Genomic DNA, 10,777 nt, shown 5'->3' on the forward strand with positions numbered 1-10,777 from the left:
ACCCAAACGTAGAAATTTTCATGATTTTACTAAAAGTATTTTGACATATACAGAAAGTTTTAACTCGTCGTGGGACAGGAATTTTGACCAGTCCAAACCTTTTCCTTTGTTCTGTACAGTTTTTGGTTATAAAAAACAAAGGACCGGAAATTTGTATTAGCTAAAGAATATTTATGAAAATTTCAGAAAATATTTAGATTGTTCTGTAATAACAGTTAAATTCACAGGAAAGGATTTGAGGAGCCTGTAAATTCAAATTAATTCAATGTATCTGTGTAGAAGCCTGCGCGGGTCGTATTTACAAAATTCAGGCACGAATCTGACTCCTGCTGACTTTGAGGAAGAAGACGGAGAGGCCAATCCTGCAGGACAGTGAAGACATCCTGACGAGCACGGAATTCCTCTTGGAAGAAATGCTCGATAGTGATGATGAAATCAATTATAGTTTCTCTGTTTTTGATAAATGTTTCAATAAAGTTCTCACAAGAATAGCGTTTTTAAGGATTATCCCTGCCCCACACTTTAATTTAGAATTTCAGGCATTTTAGAGTTTTTTGTAGGCTAGGAAAAATCATATTTGAGCTTCTTCGAAGGTAATTTCCTGCTCGGCATTTTTTTCAGAAATTTACTTCTAAATTTCGAGTCTTTTTTTGAGTTATCCGCAAAAAAAGTACTGTTGAAAAAATTCAGTGACACGAAATTCGCTTTTTGTAGAGTAATTTTGATATTAGGAAAAAATCACAGGGAACGTTTTTTGTAGGAAATTTGTTGATCTACATTTTTGATCGTTTCACTTTTTCCAAAATCCGGCATTGGTTCCGAGTTATTTGCTAAATTCGAAATTTTCAAAATTTAAATAAAAATATATCGCTTAGCGACAAAATTTTATTATTAACTTTTACTGTATATATAGAGCACCCCCTTAGAACTACCTAGATCCAGAAAATTAGCGACATAACTGATTTTCGTGGGTTTTAAATAAAAACAACATGTAAATTTATAAAATCATAATTATTTATTTCAAATATCTTTACATAATAATAAATTTTCAACAACATGAAGTTGCTACGTAGGTAACTATTTACAAAAGTTTTCTAGAACAAAAATGTACACAAGTTAAAAGTTGAGTTGACAACTGTTCAAAATCGTCGAAACTTGCATTTTAAACAATTGCTTGATCAACGTAAAAAATGCCTCACGGGAGGAAATATTTTATACACAATTATACACTAAAAAAAATCACAGAATAAAAAACTCACGAAACAATTAAAGTATAATGAAGAAAAAGTTGTTTGGAGGTTTTTTTCTAAAAAAAAAACCTTCATTAAAGCCAACCCTAAATGAATCTGTGACTAACATCATTACGCACGTTTACTAAAATTTCTTAAAATGTCTTAAATCGAAATAAAAGCAGTTTTTAATTGTTATAAACCCGCCTATTCTTTTTTATATATACAAAACAATAAAAATAAAATCTACTTAACAAATTGCAACGTAACAGGTACATTATTTTGCACTGACGCACCCAGGATAATGAAACGGATTTTCCTAACCTAATACATAATATTAATTCGCTTTTCCATACAAAAAAAAATGGAGAGAAAACTGTGCTCAATAATTTAATAAATAAAATGAAGTTAATCAATAAACACTCGTCGGTTTGTTCGAAAATATGCGACACAATTTGAAAATTTTAGTTTCTGGGTGCGTCACTGTCGCCATCTGCATTTCGAAACATTCTCCTTTCTCACAAATTGTCCACAATCAATCACCCATCCTTATAAAATATATAAATTATGATGATATCAGTCGTTTCCCTAGATTTTCACCAAAAAGAAACTTTTAATATCGAGGATGATTTTCTTCTCGTTTGCTCCAGGGAATATTGGAATGAGATGAATATGATCACGATGAAGATCATTGGATTAGCACGATACCTGCCTTTCGGTTGGCGTCAATGGTTCAGTACTCTGCAACAATAAAAACAATATATTAATATTTTCATTCAAATAAACGAATACTCGTTAAATGTTCATCCCTAGCTTCCTTCAAGTGCTCAAGAAACCGAAATTCCTCTTTCACAACAGCGTGAAAGAGGAGCTGGAAAACGAGCTGAAGATATCGAAAATAGTTTTTATAATTATTAATGTTTATAAAAGGCTTTATTAGGTCCTTTATTTTGTGTATCTAAACATAGTAATACGCCTTTATGGACAGGTGGATTTTGGTATAGTGAAAGCTTAAAATTTTTTTACAAATATATTTAGTCGATTTGTTTAAATGTTTAAATATATTCTCTCGATGCCACTGACCAACATAAAATCCTAATTAGATTGTTTATGAATGATTTATGTTTATTTTCTGCCAGATGTTTTGCAAAGTTTAATTGGTTTGTTAATATTTGAAAAACAATGTCTGTTGGCACAAAATTATCGAGAAACATTTCGATAGATCGTTCCAGATACCTGAATATATTTATAACAAAGACATCATGTAAATCACGTGACATTCCCAAAGAAGAAACTGAGTAGGTATTATTTTAACAAAGATAAATCTAAGTAATTTTAGAACACAATTTTTTTTAACCCGACTAAAAACTTTGCACATCTGTTCTCTTATTCAACAACAGATATTTCTTTCAGTAATCTCGTATATATATATATATATATATAATAACGGTATTCATTGGAAATCGTAACAAGCTTGCACGTGTTAATAGTAGTCGCCCCCTCACAACGTCTTTTAAAAACTTTCTTAATTCTTAAATATATACACATTCAAAGCGAACGTAATTTGATTAAATATATTTATGGAGGTACATATATACAATGTACAGCTGTTTGAGATGTCGCCTATAGGGGCAGTTATTCTATTCTTGTATGAACATTTAATTAATTATAACCCCTAAACATGTGTGCTATAGATCCAGACGGATGACCTTTTCAATTTAACCAGGGACATTTGTCTGATAGTCCAGTCATTTAATTAAAAAAAAAAAAAAACAAATGATAGGTGATTTACCGTCTGCCGAAAACCATCAAATTTTAATTTAAACGTTACAAGGCTTTCACAATAAAAAACATATTTGGAAAGCTCAAACTTCCTTTTATTTTCTAACATAATCGCCGTCTAATTCAATTCATTTTTGTATACGATGTACCATTCTTTGTGTCGTACCGCGAAGATGGTTTCAAACGGTCTGTCAAAATGTTGTGAATGATTTCGATCTGTCTTGATTCTTTAACCGACCAGAACGTTATTAGAAATGGACGTCTGTATATCCGACTTTGAATTCTCTGCATCATTTGCCCTCATATTGCATATTTTTTCCACGAACCACGGAACTTAATTCGACCTGTCGTGAAAACTTCATATTTCTCGGCTATCAAGACAAGAATGAACGTAGTGGACAGCAGCTCCCGAAGATGGCAACCAAGTTATACGTCATACCCGCTAAATAGAGTAAAACAGCGTTCTCAGTATCTGCAGTTTCTTGGAAAGCTTTTTTTATAATCAATCCTCGTACTTATTAAACTTATTATTCAATATTTTGATTCTGCAAACACGCATTTAGGTTTATTATTATAAGATTGTCGATAGATCAAATCTGCTAAAATAGGATATGATCAAGCAGATAGAGATCGGGAGATTATGGTGGCCAGAGTAAACAATTAAAGTTATGTGTGTGTTTTTTATGATGTTGCCAGGACTGGACGAACGAAAAGCATATTTTAGCCCTACACCATTTATTAAAAATGTTGTTATGGGGATGATGGAGTATCAAATGTAGCAAAAGATCCGAATGGATGTGAACTAGCTGAAATTCAATTACATTGCAATATCAAGTGGAAGGTATTAAATAGACGAAACACGAAACACGAAACAATATGATAAGTATACAAAGCAGGATAAGAATGTAAAAAATCTGTTCACACGTATGCAATGGAAAAAAGAAGAATGCAGGAGTTATCTTCAACGATATTACAGAAGAGACCAGAATTACTAAGAAACCATAAGGAAACAAATAGGCAAACCACTTGAACAATTAGCAATTAGCAATCATTAAGAAGATTGAATTAGGAACACGTGGAGAATGACGAAAAATTGAGAATAACATACAAATTTTTTTTTATAAATATAAGTATAAATCGACCGGCCTATGTCGTAGCCGTTTAACACAAACAGTTGGCAAAGTGATAAGAAAGTCTCTTTATAGGGAGAATTTCTCTTCAATACTGCCATTATTTCTCTTGATCAATGAAGCGAGTGTTCGAGAAGAAAAATATAAAAAGCCGAACGTACACACGTGTTCATTTAGTACACACATCTGCATTTAACGGTTGTCCCCACATCCCAGGTGTCCTCTCGCTCCCGGATGCCAGGTCACCGATAATTCTTTTTTTTTTTTTCGAAAAATATATGACGTATGCTTAATAAGTATGTATCTATATTGTATTTTGGAAACAATGAACCCCGTTTTATATGAAAATGGAAGTAACACCTGCTTACAATGGCGAAACCGTTGTGGGAAATATTTACATGCAACTGGGGCATCTGATACAGCTGAATTTTAATTCGAAAAGTGTGAAACAATTCATGACCCCGTTGTAGAACTAAATTGTCGGACAAAATCCAAGGTGGACGTAGAAATATATGTATATACACATGTACAGAGCTGATTTTGTAACCTTGTTCAAAACGAGAATTATTATTATTATTATTAATGTTCATTTCGTTGAAGCCAACTTTGTTTTAAGGCCACGTCGGCGGCGATGACGAGGCAGACAAGGTCATTAATGGTAATCACCCTGCAAACAGGACATTTCAACCTCATTTCTGATTTGCATACAATATTTTTGTTATTTCCATATGGTGAATTTATGTTGTCGATTTAAGAATGATAGTGTCTATTTATCATAAACAAATTTAACGATATCGTTATTTGAAATCTAATATTTTCGTTTTATTCCCATGAATCATGGATTTAAGAAATTTTTTCTAGAATTTTATTACATAATCGAAATAGTCTTGTTTTAAAAACTTTTCTATCGATCTGTAATTATATTTATTAATATTTTTGTATGAAATAAATTATTTATTGTAAAACAAAAAATTGTTTGTCCAAATAGTTTTTTAAAGCAAAAACAAGAATGTTTAAAATTTCATATGAACTTGTACGTGTTAAAATTAAGTTTGAATTTTTTGTATTTTACAATAAATTTGTCTCGAGTGAATGTTAGTTATTTTGATAATACTACAAGAACAAAAATTTCAAATTCTATATAATAAAAAAAAGTACTTACAGATATATTTTGGAGTACTGGTGCTTCGCAGGGTGTGAGTATGGTGTTGGGACTTGGTCTGACTCCTAATGGTTGCCTGGGACTAACTGCTCCTTGCGATTTTTTCTGACTAAGAGCTGAGGCGGCATCGAAAGCGTTAACCGCAGGGTGTGTTTCCAAAGCACTTTGTAAATCACAAATATAGTCAATAACGTATTGGATAACTTCCAATTTGGATAGTTTTTTATTTTTAGGCATAAACGGAACTAAATCCTTTAATTTGGATAGATACATTTGTATCTCTTCGTTTTCTATATCTTTCCGTTTGGCGATTTTTCCGCTGATGGCGGAAATTCCGGTTTCGGTACACAGAGCACTGACTACGGCTTTCATATTCGATTAGTGATAGACTTGTCACTGTTAACTAACTTCAAACACGAACTGTGGATGATGCACCGAGCAAACTAACTCACGAACAAGAGCTGAACGAAGTTTGAGGCATTCTTAGAGAGGCGCTGTCGTTTTATACGTGCGGTGGGGATATTCGAACCAATTGTATAACCGGATTAGAAGTTGAGGGAGTGGCTAGCCAATGTAGATGCTCTTGGGTTAACAGGTAACGTGAAGGCGCCTGTTTTAACGCGGCGCAATTCTTCCTAACAATAAATGAGGCGCCGTCTTGTGCATTTCCTTCAAATACCGTAATGCATAATTAAATTTCAAGTGTTTCAATGATTTCGTTCATTTACGCCATTAAAAAATAAATTTTCCAATCGTTAATTTTCCATTTTTAATAAATTTATAGAGGAAGGTCGATATATGGATAGTTTTAGTATTTTCACGTACCATAGTTTATTCTGATGGATGAAAGAATAATAAAACGAAGCATTCGTAATCAATAGGCAAAAATATAATCAATATACCGGGTGTACATTTATATTTACATTCAATTAACCTACTTACAATTTTCATGTGGCTGAAGGTAAAAAAGTTTCATTTACCCACGTAAATTTGGATTTCTAGACAACATTACGTTCAAAAATAGTCATTTTAATATAAAAACTCCGTATAAATCAGTATAATTGGAGCTACTTCTTCCAAATCCTAATCGGAATCAAGTTACTCATTTTTTCTTGGAACTACTTCCTTTATCTGTGTCCAGTTCAATCGGGTCTAGATCCCAATTATAGGTTTATGTTTTTCGAATTTTTCTTTTTGAAAGGGATACAAATAATACAGTTCTTTTCTCGCAGGACCGGGATGGTAGAAGTTAATATTCTTTGGCTAATTTTGTAAATCTTCTTCCTTGTTTCCAAAGGTTTCGATTGATAATTTGTGTTATCAATTACTATTAGACGGTTCTGAGGAAGAAAATCCACCATTTGTTCGAACCAATATTCAAAAGCATCAGCTATCATGTCCTCATCTTTGTCAAGGGGAACCAGTGGATTCAAAAGTCAATAAACAATTTCTTAACAAAACCGTTTGAATTACTTTATGATATATACTGTTATCACTTACAGTCAAAAATTATTTGATTTGTATCTCTCATTGATCCATATTTCAAATGAATAACCCATGAAGGAGCCCCCAGAGTTGAACGACGGGGCTTAGCTTGAGTCAACGCTTGGAAACCCGGCCTTGGCAAACCATTAATGGCTAAGCATGGTTGAAGTCTGGATGATCCGACCTAGGCCATCCTATAGTCAGCCAGGCTTGGCAGAACTCTGAACTCTGAGTAACTATTGTTTTTTAATATCTTATCCATAATAGATATCTTAACATTAGGAGTAATGAAAAATATGTGTCATTAAACTATAATTTTGTTAAAAATTAATTTAACAAGCAATTAACCTGGCCCAGGATTGCAGACCAGTCTTGGGTTTGTCTAGACAACCAGATCTGGTCTAGGCTTGCAAACCAAGCGAGGGACATCATCATCATCATCATCATCACCAAGTCTGGGCCAATAATGGCTTTCAAGCTGGGGTTAGAGTTGTACATATTTGACCCACGTCTGGGCCTACACTGGGCCCATCGTAAAATCTTGCAGGAAAAAGTATTTTTCTCCTTTGTTTTCTCATTTCTTTTATAGACCTTAGGTAATAACTTCCCCATACTACACTATCGTTTTCTGGAATGCTTTTTCCAGCGAAAACCTCTTTCTTTTAATACTTTGTCTATTTTAGTCTTGTTTTCAAATGATTTTCTATTTTTGGTTTTCCTGGAGCTTTACGTTCAATTTGAAGCTCGTCATATTTGTCTTCTTTAACATTTTATCCTAAATCGTTGAGTTCTGGAACTAGAAAAACTTTCTTAATGTTTTCGGAGCTGCGCTTCCTTTATTTTCATGAGTATTTCCTTATTTTTATAAAATATTTCGTCCTTGCGAACCGGCCATTTCTGTTGCTTTCTGTAACAACATTTACAATCCATTACTAACAACTTTTGTTGTCACAAAACAAAAAAAAGTCTATAGAATAACAGACGAAAAAAAAAAGAAAAAATAGCTGAAGGAAAGAATATGATAAAGATAATTTAAAAAGCAAAAGTAAGATAACTAAAATATATAAATAGATAGTTTCAGCGGAAGCTGGGTAAAGAGTGATGGTAAAGTGGACGCAAGAAATAGAGAAAAGAAACTCCGAGGTCGATATGGTTTTGAATTATTTGAAGAAGGATATGGAAAAGAAGGTGATGAGAAACTGGAAACATTGCCTTTACAATCTAGTCAAAAAATACAGAGTAATAAGTAAATGACTTGAGGCAGGCACCATCCACTGATGGGTCTCCGCAGATCTTTCTATGAGGTCTTCTGGTCAGCGTCTTTTCAATCTTCTCCGTTCCATTGGATCAGTGTAAAGCTTGGATTCTGGTGATTTACGTTACGGTTTTTGTTTCTTATCGCTGATGTCTGAATAACTTCATTGATGGTTGGAATACCGAGGTCTTTTGTAATGTGTGGTTGCTTATAAACCATGTTTGCAGTATCTTGGTGCTCGATGGTTTACCGTAACCCCATAGCTCTATGCCATGTGACCATATTAGTTTTAGGATGTTTTTCTACAAAAGTATCTTATTTTTCATTGTTAACTGCGATCGTCTGCCGATTAACCGGTTCATAGTTTGAAGTTTTAGCTTCAGTTGTATTTTTTTATGACTTATGATTCAAGTGTAGTCCGAGGTATTTGACTTCTGTTTTCACTGGAATCGGCATATCGTTAATGGTCACTTGCGGACAAAAATTTATAAGGAAAACGTTTGTGAGAATTTTTAGTAGCTATGATTCTTGAAAAAATTATTTAGGTAAGAGTTTTATTCACCAATTTCTTATAGAACCAGATTAAACCATGCATACCTTTGTACAAATCACCTTTGTAGTTTGATTTACCACAAAAACTATTTATACTTGTTTGTTATATAATTAATAAATTAACGAAATTTGTTTATTTTCTTTGAATTACACTTATCATTTATCAAATAAATCAGAATAGTAGTACGCAAACGTTTTTAAACATTTCTTAATTTTCCTAACAACCCGTTATGGTAATTTAATTGGCATAAATCACGAGAGAAAAGCGATTATAGTTAACTATGAGTTGATATTTTGACTGTGAAACCGATTTCTGACTGTTTCTCAAGCTCTTAAACACCTCGAGTCATCGTATTTTCAATATTTGTTAAGTTAAACGGCCCAGAGATTGTATAGCTGTGATTATGGGTACTTTAAATCAATTGATTCTACTAACAATCTATTTTAATCGATTATTTAAATAGCAGTCAGTTTTTCGTTTTTTTAGAATATATGACAGGAATAAATTAAAACAGATATTGAAAGAAACAATTAGCAAAACGAAATATACAAAAACCTAGGCTCCGTTCGATGCGCTGTCCTTTTGATAAAATGGATTTCATTAATTCTGATTCTGATGATGCAAAGACATTAAGTCTATCATGGTACATGTTTTCCCTTAAAAATCTCCAAGAGATATCGTACATTTTTCGTTTTTGTTACTCCTGAAGGGTCTGAAGGTATGATGTTGGAAGCTAGCTAATTAAAAGTCTCCATTGCCTCGAAATCGCAACACCTTTCCACTCCTGTACTATCCGAGGTTACAATGGAAGGAGGGAAATTGGAGGAAAGTTTCAGAAACACTAGCTGACACCTCTCCTCTTATGGACTCTTCGAGATTAAGGGGTTTTGGAGTGTCGTGCCCTTTGAGAATTTCAATCAGCTTGTTTGTACTAACATAGTGCCAAGTTTTAGAACAATTGGCCAAAACCAGTTCCTACTAGTACACCTTCGAACACTTCGGTAGTTTTGGGGGGGTTGGGTAAATTTTTGGGCTTCGTGCTAATCGAGACTTTTAATCAGCTTGCTTTGAACTATCATTGTGTCAAGTTTCAGAAAAATTGACTTAGAGAGAGGGAGACATTAGTTTTAAAAAAAGAAAATTGTAATTTAAATAATTATGAACTAAATCATTTAGTTTCAGAGGTTTGAGTAAATAAGTAATAAATGTTTCTCCTGGTTCTTTCAATGGTTTCTTTTTCAAAAAATGTTTTACGTCTAAAATTTATCAATCCCATTTTTTAACATGTTTTGAGTAAATCATTCATTCGACCTATCGTTTTTCGAAATATATTTAGGATCCTATTAATCACTGAAGATAAATAATAATTATATATATATATATATACCGAAAGTGGCAGATAAGATTAAAAGGGCAGAAGATTATGAAGAAATTGATACAATCTGTCCCATTAAAAGACGGTAAAATATTGTGACATTTAACTAAGTTCATTGAGAATGTGTTAGTTGATAAATAACATGATGAAATGTGTTAGTTTCGAAAAAAGGTGTTGCGAAACATTTAGCTTGTTAAATGGTGCAACCAGTGGTGGATCGTGGTAAAAAATTCGATGGATTGTTAAAACGGTTGTCACTGAGGAAACATTTCAATTACCAAGCACTAACCTAACCTAAAAACAGTGAAATTTATGGGCCTCTACAATTGAACACCTCATATTTTAAACTTCAAACTTAAACATACCAGATCCCAACACCAAATTATCTGTATCCTCTTCTCCAAATATGATTTTTAATTATTTAGATCTTAGTTCTGGTTTAGTTTTTATTCTTCTAGTTTCTATTCTACTATTTTCTCCCATTCGTTTTGTTTCTTGCATTCTCTTTCTAGTCTAACTCATCTCTTCCTGTTTTAGCCATCCAAATCTTCAGGATCTTATGCTAAATTCTTGTTCCTCAAACAGGTTTTTCATTTCCTGGTTTCTCCTCCATATTTCTATCTCCTAATATGCTTCCTCGAGTTAACCTTGGTTCTATATTTTCTCCCTAGACTTCATGGTATTTGATAAGTGTTCCAAGATAGATGTGACTGTTGATTTGCTCGAATTCAATTACTTTTTGCGTGTGGAATTCCACACCAAGATTTTCATGAATTTGGATTTCTCCTTGTTCGCTATTTCTGTTG

The 10,777-nt window shown here is 33.0% G+C and overlaps 1 protein-coding gene across 1 annotated transcript; it reads right to left on the reverse strand.

The window, feature by feature from the left end:
* Positions 1-992: 992 nt before the first annotated feature.
* On the reverse strand, positions 993-5,809 carry LOC130444445 (protein extra-macrochaetae). The gene is made up of 2 exons (XM_056779568.1): positions 5,304-5,809; positions 993-1,970 (listed from the first exon to the last, which is right to left on the reverse strand). The coding sequence occupies exons 1-2, from the start codon at positions 5,673-5,675 to the stop codon at positions 1,926-1,928; spliced, it is 417 nt and encodes a 138-aa protein (XP_056635546.1). The 5' UTR covers positions 5,676-5,809; the 3' UTR covers positions 993-1,925.
* Positions 5,810-10,777: the final 4,968 nt, after the last annotated feature.

This window comes from Diorhabda sublineata, chromosome 5 (assembly GCF_026230105.1).
Source record: "Diorhabda sublineata isolate icDioSubl1.1 chromosome 5, icDioSubl1.1, whole genome shotgun sequence".
NCBI lineage: Eukaryota > Metazoa > Arthropoda > Insecta > Coleoptera > Chrysomelidae > Diorhabda > Diorhabda sublineata.